We start from the raw sequence: 26,700 nt of genomic DNA on the forward strand, positions 1-26,700 counted from the left end.
CATTCATATTTAACACTCACAAAAGACTAAGGCAAAAAGCAATACTACTCAGGTAAGATGAGTGATTTGTTAATAGTAATTTCTATATCTATAAACCAGCTTGATGAGCTACACAGATACCTGAGGGAGCCACAGAACATCAGCTAATGCTTCTGAACAGCTGAAAAAACAAAATCACAATGTGCAACATCAATCGTAGTTTAGAAAGACAAACTTGTGTCTGTCTAACAATCCAGTGTTGGTGCGTCTACTGTTGACAACAAAAGGCACAAATCACAAATATGCATATGTTAATGGCTGATCATTGTAAAGCAGCTGAATCAGATGACAGATGATTCCACGGTTTACTGACACAGTCAAACAACAAGTGTCACCGCACAGATCCAGGCTACACCAAGTAAACCGTTCGGCACGTTTCTTCACCTTTGGTCTGACTGTACCCTTATATTCAGTCAAGTCTGGTGTGTGCTGCAGGCCAGAAGATCTCTGGCAACATGGTCCACTCAGCCTTCTATCTAAGTTGACAACAAGCCTGTTTGGAGCAGTTTATTGGAACTCTGGTGTGTATCCTCCTTCACTGTACAATTAACTAAAGGCTTGTACACTTACAGTGATAAATACAGTACATGTTGGTGTGCACTATATGCTGGGGTTTTGGCTTTAACGCATATGTATGTTCACATAGTATGACTGTCTGTTATAACCCTTCCAGACAGATCCAGTTGTTTTTTTTGTCTTTATTTTCACCTACACTGTGGTGATAGTACAGATTAACCCAGAATTTAGCTGTTTTCATATACAGTGGCAAGAAAAACTTTGTGAACCTTTTGGAATTTCATGGTTTTCTGCATTAATTTGTCATAAAATGTGCTCTGATCTTCATCTAACTCACAACAATAGAAAAACACAGTCTGCTTAAAACAATTGTACACAAACATTATATGTTTTTATTGAACATAACATGTGAACATTCAGAGTGCATGGTGGAAAAAGTATGTGAACCCCTAGCCTAATGACGTCTCCAAGACCTAATTGGAGCCAGGAGTGAGCCAACCTTGAGTCCAATCAGTGTGATGATATGGATGTGTTGCTGAAAGTTGTCCTGCCCTTTAAAAACACACACCAGTTTTGGGTTTACTGGTTTCAAGAAGCACTGCCTGATGTGAACCATGCCTCGCAGAAAGAGCTCTCAGAAGACCTACAATTAAGAATTCTTGACTTGCATGAAGCTGGAAAGGGTTACAAAAGTCTTGATGTTCATGTGTCCACAGTAAGACAGACTGTCTACAAATGGCGAAAGTTCAGGACTGTTGCTACTCTCCCTAGGCGTGGTCGTCCTGTATAGATGACTGCATGAGCACAGAGCAGAATGCTGAATGAGATAAAGACGCATCCTAGAGTGTCAGCTAAAGACTTACAGAAATCTCTGCATTGTTGTCATTGATGGAAAAGTTAATTCCAGAGTTTATCAAGACATTTTGCAGGAAAACGTAAGACCATCTGTCGGTCAACTGAAGCTCCGCAGAGGATGGGTGATGCAACAGGACAATGACCCAAAGCATACAAGTAATTCAACTACTTTTTCCACCCTGCACTGTGAATGTTTACATGTTATGTTCAATAAAAACATGAAAACATATAATGTTTGTGTACTATTATTTTAAGCAGAATGTGTTTTTGTATTGTTGTGACTTACAGGAAGATCAGAGCACATTTTATGACTAATTAATGCAGAAAACCATGAAATTCCAAAAGGTTCACAAAGTTTTTCTTGCCACTGTACATACTTTTCTCTTTTTGCAGTCAGACAACCTCCTTATGCCTCCTACTGTATCTGCTAACCAGGTGAATCCTCCTCCACTGCACTCAATATTGATCAAGATCGTCTTCACAAAACATTCTCAAGCTACAAGTAGCTAATAGCAAGAAAAAAGTGTCACTCCTGAATTTAGACTACAAACTTTTTCGGTCAGAGATAAATTTACAAGTAGCTCTTCAGTCAACACCTGCTCACCTTAAGTCCGCTGCTGCAGGTCACGTGCCCTTCAAACCTTCAAAAGGCTAGCATTTCATTAAGTTTACATCAAATAATCAACACATGAAATAGAGCAAAACCTTCATTTATATTCATTTGATTAATTTGTTTTATTTTAATTTCAACTTTAATGCCATGGATCTACAGTTGTGCTTGAAAGTTTGTGAACGGTAACGAGTTTCTCTATTTCTGTAAAAATGTAAAAACATGATCAGATTTAGTCTTAAAACATATATAAACAGGTAAAGGGAACCTAATTAAACCAATGAGAAAAACACATTACACTTCTTCATTGTAGAAAATGATCCATTCTTAAATATTTGTGTGTCAAAAGTATGTGAATTATCAGTTCATTTAAAGGGAAAATTACAGTTGGGTGTTTCAGTCGATAGGATGACATTCAGGTGTGATTTCTGGGGGGAACTGCCTTTTTTAAAGAAGAGGAATTTCAGTCTTCATTTCAAAGTCTGATCTTAACAACACAGGTTTGAAGATGTGGGTCATAGCTCAAACAAAGACATTTTTTCTGAAGACTTTAGAATAAGAGTTGTTGATGCTTACCAGGCTGGAAAGACTTACAGAAGGGAGAATTCCACTTTACTAGTCGAATGAAGAAGATGTCTCCTTCCCCAGGAGGGGTCAATCGACAAAGATCATGCCAGGAGCAGGTAAGCTAAGGTGGAAGCCACTATTCTCCAAAAAGGGTGCTGTATGTGGCTGCCCACTGCTCCCCCCAGGGGGATGGGTTAAATGCAGAGGACAAATTTCACTGTAACATGTACATATGGCATATGATGAATAAAGGCTTTCTTTCTTCTTTCTTTCAAAAGAACATTTGAGCCCCTCTACAGTTAGCTTATGACTAAGTGGGCAAAGGGCTAGACTAGTGGAAGAATTTTCTTTGGACAGACAAGACCAAAGTAGAACTTTTTGTCTTGAGTAAGAAGCTGTATTTCAGCATGAGAACCTAATCCCATCTATAACAAGGTGGTGGCAGTATCATGAGCTGGGCCTGTTTTTCTGCTTCTGGACAAGGACAGCTCAACATAATTTATGGAACAAGGCAGAGCTATTTAAGCTAATTCTGCAGAAAAAATGTATCCATCTGTGAAGTTAACCTCAACAGGAAGTGGATCATCACAAGTCATTCTACCAAAGAATGGTGAAAGCAGAAGAAATTTAATGTTTTGGAATGACCTTCATTCTGTAGAAATGCTGCAGAAGGACCTGAAGCAAGCAGTACATGCAACGACGCCAACTAACATCCCTGAGCTGAAGCTGCTCTGTAAAGAGGAATGGGCTAAAATCCACCAGTCACACATATTACTGAAGGCACATAATGCAAAAAATGCAAACATTTAAAATTTGATCATTTTCCACAATAAATACAAATATCTTTTTTATCGTTTTGTTTTATTCTAACGGGTTCACAAGCCTTCAAGCGCGATTGTAAATTTACGTAAACCCAGGGTAATGACAGCAGCTGTCTTCTCTTCTCATGTTCAAACACACATGTCAAACTCCTACTAGAGACAACAAGCCAGAGTTCCAATAAACTGCTAGCTACATGTCTGCATGGATAACTGGGGGAGTGGGGCATGCTAAGAGGCCAGACCAGAGAACAGAAAGGCACTGGTGTCACATGCACAGATTGGGACCTGATGTTTGCTTTCACAATACAAGCACTCACGTTTCTGTCTCTGGACATTAAGCTAACTATAAGCCTTGGTCACAAGCCAATTGTGTAGTAAACCTGTACAAGTAACAAACAACGACAACAACAGTCAACGTTTCCAATACTGCCTGTACACATCACGGCACATACCCTCACAGACTGTCAGACTGTCAGTGATAAACAAAGTGTGTGTGGTTTAGGCGGAAAACTAAACTGTGACTTTGCACTGTAGTTATGAGGTATTCTGGCTTTGGTGACTTACACCAACCATTTGGTTACATACAGGGTAGCACTGTTTCATTACAAAGGACAACATCACTACTTTAAAGCTAAATGTTTTTGGCTTTTTAGACTTTTGGTACAAAAATAATATAGTTTAAGCTGAGTGAAGGGCTGGCCAGCTATCAACGCTAACAGTTTGAGATTAGGTCACCGAACAGCAAAGAGCGCAGTATGAGACGCGACACCAGCTTCCTTAATGACTGCTTCTACATCTACTTCTGTTGCAGTTAAGATGTACAGAGAACTGTAACGCTGTTTGGATTCAGTGTGAATTTACGAACAGCATTTTCCAGAGGTATGCAGTTATCTGATTGGAGTGTTGTTGATTCCCGGATAACATGATTTGTCTGTGTGTATTCCATGAGTGAATGTGCAGAACACTCCTATAATTAGACGAAATCCAAATTGCATATAAGGGAATAGAGCTGTGAAACCCATCCCTGGATTTCTAGAGTGTATACATTTATCATTAGGACTGAGATAAACTAAAAATCTTCATCTTCCACTCCCACCGTGTATGATTTCAGACTGTAGAGAATAAAGCTTTAGAAAATTCCCAAAGACATCAGCACTTTTATGTCTGTGTGGCTACAGACCTTTTGGTTTCAGTGTGTGTGTGCATGTGTGAGATGGCATGAGTGATGTGTGCATTGATTGTTACGAGCATAACATTGGTCATTTCTGTGTGTTTCTGATTGATTTGCTCCATTTATAAATTAATTAGCATATTTGGCCTGAAGCAAAAGAAAATCCAACCGTGTGTCTGTTTGCGCTATTCAGAGGATCCAGATTGGAATTTGAACACGTCTTCAGTTAGCAGGCCCCGGGTCAGTCAACGGCATAGTGTGCAACACCTCATCTAGAAGCTGCAGAGCGCGGTGCAGGTGGACCTCCACCCAGCAGGGGGTGTGTTTGATGCTCTGCCGAGGGTAGTCAGGGCCCCAGCCCTTCACAAAGCTGAGCCGCAGGATGCAAAGTCGCCTGAGGTCGTCCACACCGATCCCCGCTGCTGCTGACAGACCTGAAATCATATGTGACATTCACATAATGATGCTTTCTGTTTCAGCACTGCTCAGTCACACACACATTACACCTAACCCTGTTACATGTCTTGAAGACGCAAGATGGATCTGAATGGGAAATGTGACATCTGTGCCACAAGTGGGTGTGTACTATACCCACAAAATCAATAAAGAGCTTTTTCCAATGTTACAAGGGTGGCAGCAATGCACCAATAAACTGGAAGTTTTCCGATGAAACTAGACTTTTAGTTTCAATATAGACTGAATGAAGGTTCTATTTAAGCTCTCATTGCAGATATACTGTGCAATCCAATATCTTGCCTGTCATTGCTAGTCTTCTGTTCTTCTGTTGCTTCAGTTCTGTGGTTCTGTGGTTCCTGAATGGAACTGGTTTCGACCATTCAGTTTTCTCTTGGTCTGTAAGTGTAGACTCCAAGGGATCAGCACTACTGATAACACTTTATAGGACCTTTATAGATTATTATTGATTATGTTTAACTCTCTTTCTCTTATTTGGGTCAGAAAGCTTCAGCGCTTACTGACAGTACTTTACTGTCTACTGTTTTCTATTGGATCTGTTGGTAATGTCGTCCTAAGGATGGGCAGATGGTTGGTGATTTTGAGCTCTGTCCTGTATAGTCTGCATTTCAAATAATCAGTCCCTCAACAACACTTACTAACTGCAGGTGCAATGCCGCCGACGCTGCCTGGACCGGGAATGTTTCCTGCCACAGCAGCTGCCTGTGCAGCAGCTGCAGCCTGAGCCGTTGCTGCCTGCTGCTGCATCTGTCTGTGGCACTGCCGCAGGTCAAATACCTGATCAACACACAAGCATCTTTTATGACAACAGCACAGTACCAACTAAAGAGGATGGTACCATTATTTCACAGTACTTGGCACTTGATTCTGACTAATGTATTTGATTAAAAGTCAGTGAAATTAAAAAATCTATGAGTGTGTGTGTGTGTGTGTGTGTGTGTGTGTGTGTGTGTGTGTGTGTGTGTGTGTGTGTGAGGGATTCAGACCTTGATGTAGGCTCCAGGGTAGATCTTGTGCACAGCATCACCTGGTGCTCGGCCTGCCTCTCTGTCGAGGTAGTAGCTCTGTACAAATACAGCGTGGTCGCTCATACAACGCATCCACACATCGCCCTCACCACGACACTCCAGCTGCACACCTTTACCTATGTGTAATCTGAACAACAGAAAAAAACATCAGTACAAACATAAATTGACACCATTAGTTCAATTAGGTCCTTGGTAATGCTGGAATAACACATAGAGGTGTTGTCTCAAAAGGTGCAGTGGTGGTGATGCCCCAATCTTTCCTCTATATTTACCAGCAGGTAACGCAGGCTCATACAGTATATCAACAGTTACAGTATCCAAACAGTTAGTAGAAAGTTTAGAAGTAGTAGTCCACATACCTGGCCCTCTCACTGGCATCAGTGCGGTGGACATTACTGAGCTGTCCGAGACAGAAGCGGTCACCTCCTGATGGGTCAACATAACCATCCACCGTCACCACAGGGCAGCTGGAGGGCACCTTGAACATCTCACCCACTTGGACATCCATTTCAAAGTAGGAGATAGAGCACCAGAACTCTGGTCCTGCAAAGGAAACAAATCAAACCAAGAGTTAGTTTGGTGTGTCTTGATCCCCATAGCTTTATTGATTAGGGATGAGAACACACCACCTACTATCCAGAAACTATAAGGTAGATATGCATTTCCATGGTGTTATTGTTATTAGGAGCTTTCTAGATTTTTTCCTTTTCTATCTTCTTTAAAAGTGGTAACTATAAATAACTAATAGCTAAAACAATCTTCTTCCACTTTCATGTCTTCCTTCTACTATAAGGCTGAGGATAGGTGAATCTATCCAGTTGCAGGAGCTCTGTCCCCCCCCTAATTTCATTTATTTTACCTCCCCTAGATTAAGTGGTCGGGGTGGTGGTGTTGCTGTGGTCTTTAAAAATCAATTCAAATGCTCAATGCTATCACTTAAACAGGTTCACAGCTTTGAAGCTCTGTCATTTCTTATCCACTGCTCTGACCTGTATGTTGTACTGTCATCTACCGCCCACCAAAAGCTAATGGTAACTTTTTGTCAGAATTTTCCCAGTATGTTGCTGACATTGTTGTGAGGTATGTTAAGGTCATTATTGCTGGAGACTTTAACCTTCATATTGATAATAATACTAATACTCTAGCAAATGATTTTATCAGTCTTACTGAATCTTTCAACCTGGTTCAACATGTCAAAGGTCCGACCCATAACCAGGGCCACACCCTTGACTTGATATTCACTTTAGGTTTGACTCTAAATTCCATTGAGTTAAAGGACTCCATCTCTGATCATAAATGTGTCTTATTTGATCCTTGTCTTCATCCAATCACTGTACCTCAGAAATTCATAGTTAAACGCCGTCTATTTAACAGCCAGTCAGCAGCTAAATTCACTAGCACATTCTCTGTGTTCAAGCAGGGTATTTCTTGCACATCACATGTTGATGATGTTGTCTGCCTTTTCAATAATAATTGTGCCTCTGCGCTAGAGGCTGCTGCTCCCTTAAAACTGCAAATGTGTCTCGTAAAGACACCAACAAACAGCCTTGGATAGATGTCAGCATTCGTAGTTGTGTAGAAAAGCTGAGCGGAGATGGAAGAAAACTGGACTTCAAGTGCATTATGAAGCTATGAAAGAAGCATTACTCCACTACAATACGATGGTAAAGAATGCCAGATCTAAATACTTCTCAGACCTGATCACTGCTCACTGCCATAATCCTAAATTTTTATTTCAGACTGTTGACAAGTTAGTAAACCCAACCCCTCCTAGCATCCCAGTTGAAAGTGATGCTGAGTGTGAGAAGTTCTTAACCTATTTTAATGATAAAATAGAATCAATCAGAGCTTCTGTCATCCCCAACTCCTCACCAGTCATAGTTTCACACCCTTTTAGAGAATGCACTTTAAGCCAGTTTCCTCCCATGACCTTATTTGAGCTACTACAATCTGTCTCTAAAATGAAACCATCTTCCTGCGCAGTTGATGTCATCCCAACTAAGTTCTTAATCTCGATCATTGATTCGCTTGCTCCCTCTCTCCTGATTTTTTTCAATACTTCTCTGTCCACTGGGATTGTGCCAGATTATTTCAAAATTGCATGTGTGCAACCTCTTTTGAAAAAACCTGGTCTAGATCCCTCATCCCCCGAAAACTACAGACCAATCTCCAAACTACCCTTCATATCAAAGATTTTAGAAAAGTACGTGTCTAAACACTTATTTCTAGCTGCAGACAACTAATACATCTTTGACGAATTGCAATCTGGTTTTCGCAAACACCACAGCACAGATACCGCCCTACTGAAGGTAACCAATGACATTCTGTTGGCTTCTGATGCTGGTTTGTGCTCTATTCTTGTTCTCCTTGATCTTAGTGCTGCTTTTGATACAGTAGACCACCACATTTTGTTAGACCGGCTAAAGCAATGGGCTGGAATAGAAGGCACTGCACTGGACTGGTTCTCCTCATACCTGTCCAACAGATCGTTTTGTGTTACCGTAAATAACTGTAAGTCTCTGGAACAGCTTACCCGAGGAAATAAGATCAGCTGGCTCAGTAACATCTTTTAAAACTCTCCTTAAAACATACCTCTACCGGCGAGCCTTTTGCGATCTTCTGTAAGCTAAAACAAATCTGTCCTTGGGAGAACTCTCCATTAGATTACAATGTCTTTACGTTGGAACTGGTCTTCCCAAGGACCGATGTGGTAGTTGTTTGTATTATTGTTTTGTTTGTATAACTGTTTCCTGCACCCCAACCGGTCGAGGCAGATGGCCGTTTAACTTGAGCCTGGTTATGCTGGAGGTTTCTTCCCTAGGGGGAGTTTTTCCTCTCCACTTTTTGCCTAGTGCTTGCTCAAGTTGATCTTGTTGGGCTACATGTGTTTCTTGTCTGTCTTGTGAAGCACTTTGTAACATATGTTAAGTGCTCTATAAATAAATGTATTATTATTATTATTATAAACATTTATAACATTCGTGAAGGCCTGTGTCTCAAGCGCTGTGTCCTCTGTCTTGAAACAACAGTCGCACAGATTTTAGTTACAGTATAGTATATAGTAGATGTTTCGTGTGTAAGTGACAGGGCTAAAATCCACAGTTGTCCATCTGTGCAAAGACACATTCAAAGGTTTATCTGAAGACGACATGAGGCCTTAGCCTTCCTAATTACTCACATTAAGTGAACATCTTCCAAAGTCACATTTTTTAACTATAAAGTTCCCACTTTGTTTTTTTCCTTCTCTGCAACAAGGAAGCAAAAATAAGCAATTTTATACCAAAATGTCTTTGAAGGATATCTACTTAATTTCATAAACTCTTTCTGCTGAAGTCTCATATTACCTTTGGAAACACATTTCAGTACAGTGTTGCACAGAAAAGGAAAAATGGATGTTGGTTCCCATTACTTCTTAGTGACATGTATGAACAGGAAAAATAATTAGACAGACAAGTTTCAGTGATCGTATAGGCACCTGACTCTTGTTTTAAGACAGACTTGTTAACAGCGGTTGATTATGTATGGATTTCTTCAATGAATTTAATAAAGTCACAAAAATTCTGTGCCTCTGAGGATCAGGTGTAAACATAGTGTCTGAATTCCAACCAGATGGCAGTCATGCAGTGTGTAGGCAACATTTTCATAATATCATTATGTCTCTGTGTCAACTCTCAACCATCTGTTCATCATTCTACATACGACAAACAGGATGTGCAGTACATAGGTCTACTGATGGCAGTTAACACATACACAGATACACACAGCACAATATTATAAGGTAATAACAATTTAGTGCCTTGATGTGCACGTAACAGCTGAGACTGTGTAACAGTTTCTAACCTGGATGATTGGACACAGATGCAGGGAAAGAGGGGGAGCCATGATGCTGAGACCCTGAAGAGCAGAGGGACGACGGGATTATTTTAAAGCACAAAAACAAATAAAGGAAAATTAGTAGCTCTGTACACAACTCTGAAATTTTCAAGCCCAATGTGGTTTGGGGTCGGTTTAATAATGTGCATGCATCTATCTGTGAGAGATTTATCTGTGAAAGCTGTTCTACATCCTAGACACTGTGCCTTAACACTGGAGGTAACCAGCCAAAGCATCACTAACTAACTAATATTAAGAAAGGTAACTAAGTACTAGAATATAATATTTTAGCCAATGCAGTACACTGATGAGTGATGTAATTGGCTTGATTATTTCAACACTTTCAACTAATTATGTGAACACAAGAGACTGACATTAAGCTCTCTGTTTGATCATGCTGGGGACATGTGATCTTCATTAATCTGACATCAAAAAATCATTCCCTGGTACAAATATAGTAGACAAAAGCAACACATAGGATATATTGTACGTGTTTAAAGCACTTCTTACAGTGGTGGTTTGGATGATGGAGGGGAGGCTGTTGGTGACCGCGCCCGTTCTGCTGGAGTCCTATGGGAGTGTAGGAGGCTGTGCTGCTACCCGTCCAAACTGCTGGATTACAGAGAAGTAAAGAATTATCAGTCTGTCAGAAAGTGGCAACTATATACAAATATATTCTCTGTATAGAAACACTTGATTCCTCAACAGATAGAGAAGGGTCAAACCAAGACCTGGACTAAAAAATTAAAGTTAAAAAAAGCTTGACTAAACTTTGCAGCTGCAAATATGGGTATACTCTGCATGTACAGTATACCTGTGATCCTCAAACAGTGTTCATTTTTCAATTTAGTTTTTTCATCGTCATCTGAAAATCGTAATTTATGTCAGGGAGATTTTGATCATTTAGTTTCTCTTACCTGTAGTCAAGATTTAGTCTGCGTGTTTTAATTTTAGTTAAGTTCTAGTCATATTTTTATTCTTGCTGATGCTATTATGAACTTTGTAATTAACAGAAATTTAGCCATAATGTCTGTTAGTACCTTTTTTAAAATGTAGTAATTAAATACACAATTAACAAATACTTAATTTTTGTTGACAAAATCAACACACATATTAACACTTGTCTACATGATCTAATAAAAATAATACTGATATTTCTTCTTACATGACATGGAAAGTTACATTTTCAATTCAATGTGATTCAATTCAATACAATTTAATATCAGTTTTATATGTATAGCGCCAAATCACAATAGAAATCATCTCAAGGCACTGTACAGTGTAAGGTTTAAGACCTTTCAGAGTATAATTATACAAAAAATGATACACAAAACCCAACAATCCCATTTGAGCAAGCTTTAGGCAACAGTGGAGAGGAAATAACTCTCTTTAGAGGAAGAAACCTCCAGCAGAACCAGGCAGAGAGAATGTGAGAAGTGAAACTAAATATTCAAAATGTATATTGTCCATGCATTGTCTGTATGTATTTTTGTAACTCACTGTGAAAGGCAGCCTGGCTCTGAGAGTGTTTATTGCTGCTGTATCCATTCTGTCCATGAGAATGAGGAGGTAGGGAGGTTTGTTGTGGGTGGGGAGGCTGTGAGGGTTGTTGGGCACCCTGCTGTTGAGGTGGGGGTTGTGTTGGAGTTGGAGGTCGTGGTGCTGGAGTCATGACTTGACCTTGTGGAGATGCTGTTTGGAGTCGGGCGTCACTGTGACCGCCCTGCAGTGGCAGCAAGGAGCCAGAGCCAGACACTAGAAGGGCAAGAGAAAAACCCATCAGGGCAGACTTAAATCATGCGTCTTGTGTTTGAGAGCCAAGGTTTAAATGAGGTATGTGCAGCTGGCAGCAGTTTCATCACTTTCTTCTATCCGACAAAATGATTTATATGCCACCTGTGTAAAAAAAATTTACTCTGGTCTTCCTTGATAAACTGAAACGTGATAATGACAGTCAACGACTCAATAATGAATGAAGGACTGACCTTTGGGTGAGACAGGCAAGTTAGTATATCTGGTGACAGGTGGGGGTCCATGGGGCTCAGAGGACAACTGTGGGGGAGGCAGGGGCTGACCATAGTGGTCTGGAGCAGGCAGCTTCATGGCCGCTTGGTGGTCAGACAGAGGCATGCCAGGTGGGAGATCCATCTGTATACAGTCGTGGATGTATTCCTCCTTGATGAGCCCGCCTGGTGCTGCTGCAGGAGGCAGAAGGCTACTTTATTCATGTAGAATGTATACCGCATCTGAAGGCAAGATTCACTGACACTAATATAGTGTGGCATATAGATTAAATAAAGTATGGCAAGTCATTATGGGTTTTAATTCAAACTGCCAGTCACTGGCTGTGGACAAAGGACCATTGATGCTCAGGCAATTAACATTTTAACAAAAGCAAAACGCCCATAAGTCTGACTTCTTACCACCTACAGGAATGTTTAAGAAAACGACATCCCTCTTCAGGACATTTTAATGCAATGATGCAGGGGGGCTGAAATTTCCAAATCTTTACTTGTACTATTTAGCAACACAATTAAGGAATATCATGTTTTATTTATCCTCCGGAAATAAACCCTCATGGACAGTTAAAATTCCATTGCACCTGTACATGTATTTATCCAAGGCCAAACATCTAAAAATATTATTACAAATAATAATAGTCTTCTATATCACTATATAATTCTTAATATGGTCAATGTGTGGCATGAAGTAAAAGAACACATAAACATATTTGACTCTTTATTACGCTACAGTCCAATTTGGGGCAATGGCTCATTTAAACTATGCAAACTGGACGCAGGGTTTCAGATAAGGGCGAAGAAAGAAAAAAACTAAATCTGTGACCTCTTTGTAAAAGGGGTTTTAATGACATTCAAGGACATTTCTTCAAGGTATCGTATACCAAGGAAACTCTTTTTTAAAATACTTGCAAGTTAGGAATTTTGTCTCCTCCATGCAAAATCAATTACTGAGTGCACCAGCACTTTCACCCTTAGAAGAAATCATCACTAAGAACTGCTGAAATAGGGGCCTGATCTCATTAATATATCAGTGGCTCATGTTAGGATCTAGTGAATCCTTGATAACAAAACTTACGACATTGGAGAATAGTATGTGAAGAATCTCAGAAACAAATATTAACCTAATATTAACCTAAAGCTACTCCAATATACCTAGTTAATGTAAACTCCTGTAAAATTGAATAAATATAATAATAATATTACAACAAAATGGAGCATGAGGATATTTGAAAATAATTTCATCAATTTGTGAAAAGGCAAATATGAGAGATACGACAGGAGAGCTTAGGGTAGATATCTAAAAACCAAAGCTGCGACCACTAGGGGACAGGACATGGGGGAGACGGCAGGGGGGTTATATATAAGTTTATATGTAAAAACTGTAAGTGTTAGAGGCACATTTGTTGTTGTTTTTTTTGTTTTGTATGGAATAAATGTTGTTTATGTATTGTTGTATGGTTGTATGCTGGTGAATGATTGTGAGAATAAGTTCAAATAAGATACGACGTGTAATGGTATATGTTAATGTTGTATGTATGGAATGAAAAGTCAAATGTTTTTTTTTTTTTTTTTAAAAAGGCTGACTTCTTATTTTGTAAAATTATCTGTCTATAAAACAGCCAGGAACTCAAAATATGCAGTTGTATCCCTCCGCCAACCAGTGAAGTTGTAGTTTACCATTGTCAGTGTTTTGTGTTTTATATGTGTAATACATTGCTACATTGTCTTGATAACAACAAAAGAACGAAAATAGTTCTAGAAGTCAAATGCTACAAACTGCAGTTCGATCAAATTGACACCAAGAAAGGAGATGGTACCACTTTAACTTTGCAGTATCCTGAATTGAATCAAGTTGTGTTGCTGTAGGACAGAACTCACCGGTGTTCTGAAGGCTGAGGCCCACTGTGAGAGAGAGAAGACAGAGAGAGCATCATGTGAAAATGTGATAAGATAAGTCATACATGAAAGGGAAAGATGCATTTTTGAATTTGCTTTGTAATATCAATGGTGGATTACACCAATTTAATGATGGAATCACACATGAAAATCCCAGAGACTGTAATGTCTGTGAAACATCAATTAAAGCTGCTAAAGAATGATGCTACATACCGATGCCTGGAGACACCACCCTCTCATAATGGTAGGGGTTGACACACACATTGTCATACTTCAGATCAAAGGCGTACTGGCAGAACTTGACGTGTTTGAGTTCATTCTTGTGAAGGTCTGGCCAGCGCCACAGGCGTGCATAAATCACATGAGGAAAACCTTTTCTACCTGCCACCTGAGGAGAGAGCACAGCATCATATTCTGTTAATATTATTTCTGTAATAATATAGATGTCACACACTCACATCAACTAGAAGCTAGACAAAAATGATAATACCCCTAGAAAAAAATAGAAAACAGTTTGACCATAGAGACGGATTAACCAAAGGTGTGTCCTCTAATTAGCATCACAGGTGTCTTATCGAACTTATCAGTCAGCTTGCCTATTTAAAGGGTGACATGACATCCACTGAACATGGACCACAGAAAGCGAAGGAGAGAGTTGTGAACATCAAGCTTCAAGCAGCTTGATGGTCCTGTGACTACAGTTGAACATATTATTTAGAAGTTTAAGGTCCACGGGACTGCAGCCAATCTCCATGGACGTGACCGCATAATAATAATAATAATAATAATAATACATTTTATTTAAAGCTCCTTTCAGAACACTCAAGGACACTGTACAATCAACAATAAATCAACACAGGACAAAACAGACTATACAAGCACAAATGCAGATCACAGTGAGTAGGCGACCTTAAACAGGTAGGTTTTCAGTTTGGATTTGAAGATAGGAAGAGAGTCAATGTTACGGATGTCCTGTGGTAATGAATTCCAGAGAGTAGGGGCAGAACGGCTGAAAGCTCTGCTCCCCATTGTGCTAAGACGGGCAGAGGGGACATTGAGGTGAATGGCTGAGGAAAATCTGAGTGAGCAATGTGGTGGCAATGTGAAGGAGTTTGGACAAATATGGGGGAGCGAGGTTGTGAATAGCCTTAAAGGCATACAGAAGGATTTTAAAGTCAATTCTGTATTTGACCGGAAGCCAGTGAAGTTGTTGTAGAACAGGGGTAATGTGTTTGGAAATAGAGGTTTTGGTGATGATGCAAGCAGCTGAGTTTTGGACCAGTTGGAGCTTATGAAGCGATTTTTTGGGGAGACCAAAGAGAAGAGAATTGCAATAGTCAATTCGAGAGGTGACAAGGCTATGAACAAGGATGGAAGTCATATGGGAGGTGAGGGAGGGACGGAGACTATAAATGTTCAGTAAATGAAAGTAAACAGACCTGGTGATGTTGTTGATGTGGGATTGGAATGATAATGAGCTATTGAGGATGACATCAACCTGGAGGGTGGGGGAAACAGGAAAGCTGTCGATACACAAGGAAAAACTGTCAACTTTGGTAAGTGTGGATTTTGTGCCCACAAGGAGGTCAGTTTTATCAATGTTTAATTTAAGGAAGTTTGAGGTTAACCAGAGTTTCCTTTCAGCTAAGCAATTGATAAAGGAGATGGGAGGGAGTGATGAATTTAGCTTAGCAGGACAGAGCCCTGGGGTACACCGGTAGCAACAGGGGTTGGCTGGGACATAAAGGATTTGTGGCAAACAGTGTGTGCAGTGAGTGCAGCCTGAGCGATAAGAATGAAACCAGTCGAGGGAGGTGGAAGTGATGCCAGATTGAGGAGAATTGTATGGGAGATAGTGTCGAAGGTCGCACTCAGATCAAGGAAGATGAGGATTGAAAGTAGACCAGAGTCAGCTGTAATAAGGAGATCATTTGTGATTTTTATGAGCACAGTTTCTGCACTGTGGCGCGGACACAGTACAGTACAGGCTATTTTTTTTTTCTAGCATTTTGGCAAGGAATGGTAAATTGGAGATAGGGCGGAGGTTATTGTAGTTATTAGGATCAAGGCCAGGTTTTTTCAATCGTGGTGTGACAGCCACAGTTTTCAAGAATGCGGGAACAATACCAGTAGTGAGTGAGGAGTGTATGATAGCAGATATGTGGGGAAGCAGAGAGGAGAAGCAGGATTTGTGGATAAGGGATTTAGCTGACATGTACTGGGCTTGGATTTACAGATGAGGTCTGAGATTTCTGAAGCATCAGGGAGCTAGAAGCTTGTGAATGGCTGGCAGTGTGGGAAGAGGTCAGATGAGGGGAGAGATGTAGCATTTGAAGGTAAGTACTGGCGGATTTTGTTGATTTTGTCATTGAAAAACATAATTAGGTCGTTGCAAGTGTCAGTAGAGTACAAATGAGAGGGTAGGGAGTCTGGAGGCTGAAGAAATTTGTTTAGCAGGAAGAACAGTGTCTTGGGATTACCTTCATTGGAACAGAATATAGTGGAATAATAGTTAGATTTGGTTTTGGCAATCAAGTCCTTGTAATGTAGAATATTGGATTTGTACATTTCTTTGTGAATGGCAAGATGAGATTTCTTGTGAGGTTGTCAACCTTTAGCTTCCATTGACCGGAGTTCAGGGGTAAACCAGGGGGCGGAATGAGAAAAGGAAACAAACCGTGTTTTCACTGGGGCAAGAGAGTTAAGGATGTCTGTTAGACAATTGCTGTACTGAGAAACCAGTTTGTCAGGATGGAAAAAGAATCTGGAATAGGAATATTGTCAATGCAGGAACACAGAGTATTGACATTAATATCCTTAATATTGCGGAATGAGATGAGGTGTGGTGGCTTGATGACAGAGAGACAGCATGGAGTTCGTCAGCTGTGCAGCTGGAGGAGTTAAGACCAGAACAGCAGATATGCAGGATATGTCCTTTTATGTGAGTGGGAAAGTCGTTGTACTGCTGCGGGAGGAGTAGAATCATTAAGTTGCAACTCTGGTATTGGCAGAGTTGCAACTCTGACAGGTAACAGCAAAGTCGGAGGAGGTCAGCGGCTGTATATTAGAGTAAACCAGTTGTGGATTGGTGGAAGAACGATAGTAGAGCCCAGATGAGTGCAGAGTAGAGGTAGATCTTGTTGTCCAACATTGCGCTCTGCTACAGCCCTATGATCACGGATCCAGAAGGAGTGTCAGACAGGTAGGCTAATTTTAGCCCCGGTGATAGACAGGAACTCAGGAGTGACAACTGGATTGTTGGTCCAGAGGTAGAAGGTTAGTTTGAGTCTCACATAAGTGCAATTTGCACAGCTCGTACAGAACGACTGAGGAGATAAAAGTGCTGAGCAGCGGCAGCAAATCGCGACACATCAGTGTCAGATCGCATCACCTGTCTGTTTGAGCCAAAGTGGATTTCACTGGAGACAACCAAGGAGGACACCACTGTTAAAAGCAAATCATAAAAAAGCGAGACTGGAATTTGCCACATTGCATGTTGAAAGCCACAAAGCTTCTGGTAGAATGTCCTTTAGAGAGATGAGACAAAACTGGAGCTTTGGCACATCAGCTCAATGTCCACAGACGCAGAAATGAAGCATACCAAGAAAAGAACACTGTACCTACTGTGAAACATGGAAGAGGCTCGGCTATGTTCTGGGGCTGCTTTGCTGAATTTGGCACAGGGTGTCTTGAATCTGTGCAGAGTACAATAAAATCTCAAGACTATCAAGGCATTCTGGAGAGAAATGTGCTGCCTAGTGTCAGAGAGCTTGGTCTCAGTTGAAGGTCATGGGTCTTCCAACAGGATAATGACCCAAAACACAGCTAAAAAAGAATGGATAAGACCAAAACATTGGACATCATTATTCTGAAGTGGCCTTCTATGTGCCCTGATCTAAATCCTATTGAAAACATGTGGAAGGACCTGAAACATGCTATCCCTCAAGGCACCCTTCAAACCTGAGACAACTAGCAGTTTGCTCAGGAGGAGTGGGCCAAAATACCTGTCGACAGGTGCAGAGGTCTCATTGACAGTTACAGAAATTGTTTGATCACAGTGATTGCTTCAAAAGCTTCAAAATTATTAAGTTAAGGGTACTGTCATTTTTGTCCAGGCCTGTTTCATTAGTTTGTTTTTAAAATTATGCTGTTGAACCACAACTCAAAAGCAATGTATGATTTTCACTGGTTAATTTTTAGTAAGTTTTGATTTATTATTACTTTTATTATCTCTGGGACATGAACAGCTTGACAGAATCTGTCATCTCATTGATGTTGTCAGGCATACATACAAGCACGTGGGGACCATACAAATTATTGAGTGCTATTTTGCGTTGCTGCAATGAAATTTCAGCAACATGGAACAACCTGCCACAAAAGGTTTCCACTGTGATTTTTAGGGCGTCTTTGAATTCAGCCCTCTATAGGTTAATAAGATTGATTTTTTTCCCCCAATAAGATCTGATTTTCTTCTTTATTTTGAGCAGTGTTTGGAGAGCAACAGTAGAGTTCATATCTGCATGTATTATATGTCTTATTTATACCCTGACATTCTTTTCTTATGTACAGTGGCAAGAAAAAGTATGGGATTACGTGGAATTTTGCATGAATTGGTCATAAAATGTGCTCTGATCTTCCTGTAAGTCACAACAATACAAAAACACAGTCTGCTTAAAATAATAGTACACAAACATTATATGTTTTAATGTTTTTATTGAACATAGCAGGGTGGAAAAAGTATGTGAACCTTTGGACTTAATAACTGGTTGACCCTCCTTTGGCAGCAATAACCTCAACCTAACGTTTCCTGCAGTTGCAGATCAGACCTGCACAACAATCTGGAGTAATTTTGGACCACTCCTCTTCACAAAACTGTTTCAGTGTAGCAATATTCTTGGGATGTCTGGTGTGAATCACTCTCTTAAGGTCATACCACAGCATTTCAATCGGGTTGAGGTCAGGACAGGACCACTCCAGAAGGTGTATTTTGTTCTGTTGAAGCTATTCTTAAGTTGAATTACTTGTATGCTTTGCGTCATTGTCCTGTTGCATCACCCATCCTCTGCGGAGCTTCAGTTGACCGACAGATGGTCTTACGTTTTCCTGCAAAATGTCTTGATAAACTCTGGAATTAACTTTTCCATCAATGACAACAATGCAGAGATTTCTGTAAGTCTTTAGCTGACACTCTAGGATGCGTCTTTATCTCATTCAGCATTCTGCTCTGTGCTCATGCAGTCATCTATACAGGACAACCACGCCTAGGGAGAGTAGCAACAGTCCTGAACTTTCGCCATTTGTAGACAGTCTGTCCTACTGTGGACACATGAACATCAAGACTTTTTTAACCCTTTCCAGCTTCATGCAAGTCAAGAATTCTTAATCGTAGGTCTTCTGAGAGCTCTTTTCTGCGAGGCATGGTTCACATCAAGCAGTGATTCTTGAAACCAGTAAACCCAAAACTGGTGTGTTTTTAAAGGGCAGGACATCTTTCAGCCACACATCCAATATCATCAAACTGATTGGACTCAAGGTTGGCTCACTCCTGGCTCCAATTAGGTCTTGGAGACGTCATAAGTCTAGGGGTTCACATCCTTTTTTCACCCTGCACTGTGAATGTTTACATGTTATGCTCAATAAAAACATGAAAACATAAAATGTTTGTGTAGTATTATTTTCAGCAGACTGTGTTTTTCTATTGTTGTGACTTAGATTAACAAATATAGAAAACGATGTGTTTTAAAACTAAATTTTTTATATTACATGGTTCTTGATTAATTAATTTGAGTACAGTGGATCTGAATGAGGCACTGTCCATGGTGCTGAACCCTGGTCCTGAATCACATAGATGTAGAGGCTCCTGTGATAGAAGGTCCAGGTAGAAGGAGGAAAATGATACCTTACTGGTGGATTCAACTTTTCCAAAAGCATAGCAAAAAGAGCAGATAGGAGAGACAGTTCTGGCATGCATCTGAAACCTGTTGTACACCCAGTGGAATCATGAGCACTGACCAGAGTGACAGCGATTAGTGGAATTGCAGCATTTGTTTCATAACCCTATAAAATATTTTTCTGCACTTTTGTGCAGCATGAAGACAATATTTGGCCCACAGGTAAACTCTCTGAGGTTACTTTGTAAGTCATTTAATCTTCATGAAAATCAAAAACAGTTCATAGATAGATGATGGATGGAAGGATGGATGATAAAGAAATGGAGAAAGGGATGGGTACAAATTTTCTGAAATCGTTTTGTGAGGCATGGTTCATGTCAGCAGGCACTTCTGAAACTCTTGAAGTAATTAAATATTTTCATAATGCACTAAATAGTGTTATATTAACTGTAGCAAAAAGAGAAAAAAACAACACAGATTTTGTGCTGTGTCTTTTCTCTGTCTGTTCAATCCTTTGTATTGTATTTAATAAAATAAGACTTTCAATAAGACCAAAACTTTTGTTTTAAAATCCTATTATTTCCTTTTAATTCTGCTCTGCTTCATGTTCACTGTCACAAAAAACGTTTAAAGGTGAAGTCACATAACTGATGGATAATTCCTATTCAACAGTTCTGGTGATGTCACGCTGTATTATCAGCTCTACATGGTGGGAAATCAAATCTGGTGACTGACTGATATTAGTGGAGACACACCTCCCTGAACCTCTTTTGACTTAATGCATTAGGTAAAATCACCACACTTCTGTGCTACGTTTCCATGTTTACAAATACCATACCTTACCTACACTATGTCTATGCATCACTTACAGATCACTTACAGACATCAGTGTCCAGATAGTTCATGTTCAGCTGATGGATTCAATGATAGGTCAGCATTTGAAATCCCATAGTCCTGTGATTGGTCTGCTTTGCTTTGACACCACAAACAAAGCTCCACCAAAGCTTGCTCAGAGAAACCTTCCTTTCCATGTGTCCACACAGCTTTTCACACCAGCCTAATCAAACCCAACCAAACAGTAAGCAACCCCCACAATGCATGGAGAGGATGGGAATGAGGAAGGAAACATTGTTATATAATGGCTTCAGGGTTGGGCTGGAAGCTGTATCTCAGTACCTTTTAGCTTATTTATCACTGTACTTGCCACAATGCGTTTTATGACAGAATGTTGCCACTCTGTGGATCATTTATAAAGTAAAAAAGACATCACTTTAGCAGCAGTTTCAATTAATTACGAACACTTAACAAATATATAATTAAACTGAATGCAATTCTCTTGTAATATAATAACTATGATAACTAACCTGCAGCCGTCCATCCAGTGTCCTCTGGATGGTGACACATTTGCTAGGATGGACACCATTGGTCGTGATGGCAGTTATGAGTGAGTCCAGCTCATCCTTCTTCTCCTTCAGCTTTTTCACGAGGCTCTCGATGGCCCGCTTGGCAAATCCCTCATTCTCTCCACCCTGACGGTGGCACATGAGGCTGTGGACGATGCTGAGGCAGGCGTCATTGCTGCTCGGGGGGTTTGCTGACATGATGCTACTGCCACAGGACAAAAGAAGAAGCCCCTTATGCTTAATGAACACATACCAACTCATACCATCCTCTCTGTATATATGATACATTCAGTAAAAACAAACGTAAATATAAATCTCATTTTCTGTCGAAAAAAATATTTTTTTAAATGCTCACATTTTCACAATGTGCAGCAAGTGTGCCAGGCATTTTCAACACAGTCGAGTGCCCAGGAAGACATAAACGTCCTCATGTCCTAACTTACCACATTCATTCATCACTCACTTAATTTTTCTTTAGATTTACCCAACTTTCTATAATTTGCTGTTTAGCAGTTATTATGTACAGTAAATGGGAAATTAACTGGCATTTACTTACAAGAATAGCCTTCTTACAAATGTGAGAAAGCAATCAAAATCTGTCTTTGGCAAAACAATGGTATGAAATGATAAATCAACCTTTTTAAAAGCACCCAGTCTTTATTTGTTATACTGAAATAAAAACTTTGCTATCCTGTTTAAATATTTACATAAATCAAAAACATTCATATCCAGATGTCCAGAGGTGCTCTCATTTTAGACACAGAAAACACAAGCCTGATCTGATATATTATGATGTCGGTCCCGGCCTCGGCGGACGTCGGAAGCTGTTTCTTGGAGGTCTCGACCCAACGCTCGATAGTCAAGGAATGGAACAAGTCTGCCTGCAATAACTAACTGGACTCCATATTAACTTAAAAGACATTAACTGTTATACTGGACTGCCTGCTGCCTACACAGCATATAATCACCCATATGAGGATGGGTTCCCTATTGAGTCTGGTTCCTCTCAAGGTTTCTTCCTGTTGCCTTCTCAGGGAGTTTTTCCTTGCCACCGTCACCCTCGGCTTGCTCATCAGGGACAATCTGATTATTATGATTCTTACACATTCACTGTTCATGTACTGTTCCTTGGTTGTGTAAAGCTGCTTTGTGACAATGTCAATTGTAAAAAGCGCTCTACAAATAAAATTGAATTGAATTGAATTGAATATAGTCCACGCCTTTAATGTAGCGTGCTTACCCCATGTTGCACTACTCAGTGATGATCCTTCATTAGCCAGCCAATAATAAACTAGATAATCTTTTATTCTTCCATTTTTGTCCAAACTCAGAAGACCAGTCTATTGAAGTATTCAGCTGGTGATAAAACCATTCTTCTTGCGAGAAACCTTCAGATAAGAAGTTTTAATTTCCTAATTTGAACTTAACTTTCGCCTTGACCTACCTACTGTACCTCTGAATAACTTAAATTATTAAAACTTAACTTAAATAATCTACATGACAGAGGCCAGCTGCCTTTAACGTGCATTTCACTTTGTTAAAACCATCATGTAATCACACCAATATATACATTTATTGTATACATATTACAAATTACTAATTTGCCTCAAGAGGTCTTAAACTGTCTTTGGGCCAAAACAAAATTGTCAACGTTTTCTTGATTCTGAAAGAATAGCTGGCAACACTTTCCTGTTCACCTGGAAATGTCAGGTTCTAGAAAATGGGTCAGATTTGATAAATGGCATTTGCAAAATATGCTTTCCATAATAAGTTGTCTGTAGTATTGTGTGTATTCAGCGCCTGATTTTCTAAGACAGCAGCTCACTAGTACTGAAGAGAGACTGAAGTGATCCTGATACAAACAGGCTGAGCGAGAAGCACAGTTTACAGAAACAGGCCAGATATATGGTACCTTTAAGATCTCTGGGCTAAGAAAATACCTGACAGCAGTGACCACCACTACAAAACAGCCACTTTTGGTACAACTAGAAACACTTAGCTGAGAGAAACGGCTACTAGAACAAAAACATATAGGATAAAACAGTCAAGATTCTGATTTATTCTGTGCTGACATTAGGGCTGATTTACTGACCACTTTTACAAGAATACCAATACTGGTAATGAAGCACACTAGCATTCAAAGATTATATTGCACGTAACATTTTAGATTTCATCTGCAATGCAGCTTATCAAGTGTTATAACGGACCTAGGACACATCCAATTTTAAAAGTTCACATAACAGTTTGATTTTCAAGCTGAATCTGTACTTTCTCTAACAGAAATTCTTAAAAAGCCCACAAGAATGAAAAGATGAATTCCATGATAACTGGTTCTCTCCATCTAACACTTCTAATCATAGGAAGGGGTAGGACTGTGGTGTCAGCTGCTTGTAGCATGTCCATCCATACCCTAATATATCTTTCTATCCATCCTTCTATCTAGCTATTCCCCAATCTCTCCCTTCTCCTCTTTCTCCATTTCTTTATCATCCATCCATCCATCCATCCATCAATTATCTATGAATTGATCATCCTTTCCTTCACCTACCATCTATCATTCACTCTTTCCATCCATCCCTTCCTGCATCTATACTCAAGTAAATCCCTCAATTTATTCATCCCTCCATCTGGCTACGTGTCTGCGTTGATGTCGGCCTGACAGACAGACCAGCTCTTAATGTGAACTTGATGTAAGTCCACAACAATATTTCTTATATTAGAAAATTTTCTCTGGTTACTCTATAGTTATTACAGAAACCTGTGTTCACAGTTTCAGTGGCACGAGCCATGCTACAGTATATTCAAGCATTAACTTATCAAACCTCACTGTATTGTTGTTAAGAACAATGTTTGCATATTAGCCATCAGTTTTGCTTCTGTGAAAGTAATGACAGCCAGTGCACTCAGTCTTGCTTACCTTGTATTAAGTTGGTCAGCCAATGAGTGACCAGAAAGTTCACTGGCTTCATGACGGCCCAGCTCTGAGTCAGTCCCTGTTGGAGAGACCAGGAATTAGCAGATGCTAAGTGTGCAAGTCCAACAGTCATTAAAGGTAAAAAATAAAAATCTACAGTTTCCTCAAGACCTTGTGGATAAATGTGTTTTGGAATGGCTGAGTCAAAGTCCTGAACTTAATCCTATAGAAATGCTGTGGAAGGACTTGAAGCAGGAAGTTCATACAAGGAAGCCAACAAACATTCCTGAGTCAAAGCTGTTTTGTAGGAGGAACGACCATTAAATGTCCTTTAGGTCTTGCATTTAATTCTAATGGGTTCACAAACGTTCAAGCACCACTGTACATCCTGTTCTCAAATAAAAGCGAACAATGAAGTGAAGAGCCTCTTTATTAGATCTGTCTTACTTGGTAAATAGAACTTTATTACATTTATAAGTGTGTTATCTTATAGATATTACAGCGCTGGATTAATATTTCTTTCTTTATCTGAAAAGCTCACTGCAGCTCACTCTCACATGCAACATATTGTGTGAGTAAATTCCACCGCAAGAATGTATAGATTGATAAGTCTTATGACCCCATTAGCATCAGGTTGAAATATACTATAATGTCCTTTTAATGTTTTAGATGCTAGAAGTAGAGTGGATTTTAAACTCTTAATAAATGGTTGTGTATTTAATCTATAAAAGATGATCACAATAAAGTGACTGATGCTCTGCGTTGTATGTCAAACCTCAATATTTATTAGCATTAGATGATTCACCTGTTAGGTCAACAGCCTTACATACATGTAACCTACATACATCTCTGAAATTGCACTCTTGAACAAATCAATAAAGAGTTTCAATGCGGACATTTGCAGTTGAAACAAATCATACAGTAACCAGTGATAGTTGTATAACATCACGTAGAAACCACAAGTGAGATGTCCTGCAATGTGGCCCTTTATTGCAAAATAATAAGTCACTTGAGGAAACAGTGTCTATGCTGACAGCTACAGGTAACTGTTGCTACCGACATCCCCTCCCGACCACACACACACACACACACACACACCTTCAGTCCATGTCTCCTTTACCGATCATCATACACCAACCTCCAATGTGACAACATCGCGCTGAAATGAAAACTTCCATCAGCGTAATTTGGCAGGAAAATATCCACAGCTACTGCTTCTTGTGCCAACACCACGACCTGAGCAGCTTCCCAGGCCATTCATCCACTTCACTGACGGCTAACGTGCGTCACCAGGTCCGCTCTCAACGCAAGGACCAGCTGATATCATATATATATAATAATACATAAAGGGCACAATTCATTTTGTCCGCAACAAGGCGCTAATTTGGCCGAGTGCTCCATCTGAGAGCTGGACTAATATGAGAAAAGAAAAGCGACAAACGGTGAAATATCGGCCCCGAGGATCAGGAACGGCGACGGAGCCAGACAGCCGAAGATAAAAACAGGGTAGAGCGACGTGAAACAGTCATTTAGCGGTAATCTGACGGACTTCCTCCTCATATTCTCGGTTATTACCCAGTGATGCTACTGGTGAGAGTCTGGGAAACAAAGGTTCAGATAAATGGCTTCTACTTACACATCAGCCGGAGTGGAGAGAAGAAGTTGGACAGAAAGATCGCTGAGCTGTCCGACAGTCAGTCGCTCACCGTGCCGTGCCGTGCTCGGGTAGCTCACCGTGCCGTGCCGTGCTCGGGTAGCTCACCGTGCCGTGCCGTGCCGTGCTCGGGTAGCTCGCCGTGCCGTGAGAGGACCAGAGCTGTTGTTTGTGTTTAGAGCCCTTTGTATGAGCGCTGCCCGCCGCTGTGTCCACGGCGCTGACGCTTGTCTGAGTCCTTGTACTATAATATATGTATATTTATAAAGTTAGTGTGTGTTTTTACTCCTTAACTCGCTGCTTCTCTGCTGTTTTATCCTTTTATCAGCTCCTTCTGCCTCCTCGTGTATTCTGCCGAGTCCTCACGCGCGCGCCACGATAACAATAGAGGGGAAGACGTCGTGCGCGTCAGTGTCTCGACATTCTATACACGCTTCAGCCAATAGACGGTCAGGTCTCACGGGGACCACCGCTGTCGGCCAATCACGGCCGGGGTTTCACAGCAGGGCTGCGAGCCAGGGTCTGTCTGGTTCGTCTAGATTGACAGGCCCGCGAGACTTGTTTTTTTAAGGTGGCGCCGCTGAGATTAGCGCCCCCCCCCCCTCCAACACACACACACACACACACACACACACACACACACCACGAAGTGCAACTGATGTTTGAGCAACACTCTACTGTCTTCTGGTCAGAATGAATTTGCTTAACAAAAGTAGGCCCGTTACCCACTCATTCACAGTTTGCTGCAGTTATTTTCTAATCCTACTACAATAAATGTGGTTCTGTTCCCAGTCACACAGGAGGCAGCTGATGCAGCCTACTGATATGTAAATATAATATGAAATGCATTTAACTTCCCATCTTGGGTCAATAAATAAATGTTGCTATGAAATGAGTACCAGCCATGAGTCCACAAAATTGTAACAGAATATCTTATGGTTACTGACACCAGATGATGATTTCCATT

The 26,700-nt window shown here is 40.4% G+C and overlaps 1 protein-coding gene across 4 annotated transcripts; it reads right to left on the reverse strand.

Annotated features, from left to right (window-relative positions):
- Positions 1–1,733: 1,733 nt before the first annotated feature.
- On the reverse strand, positions 1,734–26,101 carry si:dkey-222b8.1 (MH1_SMAD_4 and MH2_SMAD_4 domain-containing protein). Of its 4 annotated transcripts, none has more exons than XM_026348828.1 (13): positions 25,716–26,101; positions 24,083–24,158; positions 21,127–21,370; positions 14,085–14,259; positions 13,854–13,877; positions 11,940–12,152; positions 11,455–11,709; positions 10,465–10,566; positions 9,922–9,975; positions 6,441–6,624; positions 6,040–6,208; positions 5,692–5,830; positions 1,734–5,013 (listed from the first exon to the last, which is right to left on the reverse strand). In XM_026348828.1, the coding sequence occupies exons 1-13, from the start codon at positions 25,717–25,719 to the stop codon at positions 4,802–4,804; spliced, it is 1,851 nt and encodes a 616-aa protein (XP_026204613.1). In that variant the 5' UTR covers positions 25,720–26,101; the 3' UTR covers positions 1,734–4,801. The 4 variants fall into 4 exon arrangements, with proteins under 4 accessions (XP_026204613.1, XP_026204614.1, XP_026204616.1 ...); XM_026348829.1 differs by having other exon boundaries at positions 4,802–5,013; positions 21,127–21,367; XM_026348831.1 differs by having other exon boundaries at positions 4,802–5,013; positions 11,940–12,149.
- Positions 26,102–26,700: the final 599 nt, after the last annotated feature.

The sequence above is a fragment of the Anabas testudineus genome, chromosome 11 (genome assembly GCF_900324465.2).
Source record: "Anabas testudineus chromosome 11, fAnaTes1.2, whole genome shotgun sequence".
In the NCBI taxonomy this organism is placed as follows: domain Eukaryota; kingdom Metazoa; phylum Chordata; class Actinopteri; order Anabantiformes; family Anabantidae; genus Anabas; species Anabas testudineus.

What these genes read in the sequence shown, in the direction of transcription:
- si:dkey-222b8.1 (XM_026348828.1), bottom strand. An exon ending in GAGCCAGGCTGCCTTTCACA is followed by an intron (nt 10,567 to 11,454) that starts GTGAGTTACAAA and finishes TCTGTAATCCAG; the next exon opens with CAGTTTGGACGGGTAGCAGC. An exon ending in ATCTGTGTCCAATCATCCAG is followed by an intron (nt 6,625 to 9,921) that starts GTTAGAAACTGT and finishes TTTCCTTTGCAG; the next exon opens with GACCAGAGTTCTGGTGCTCT.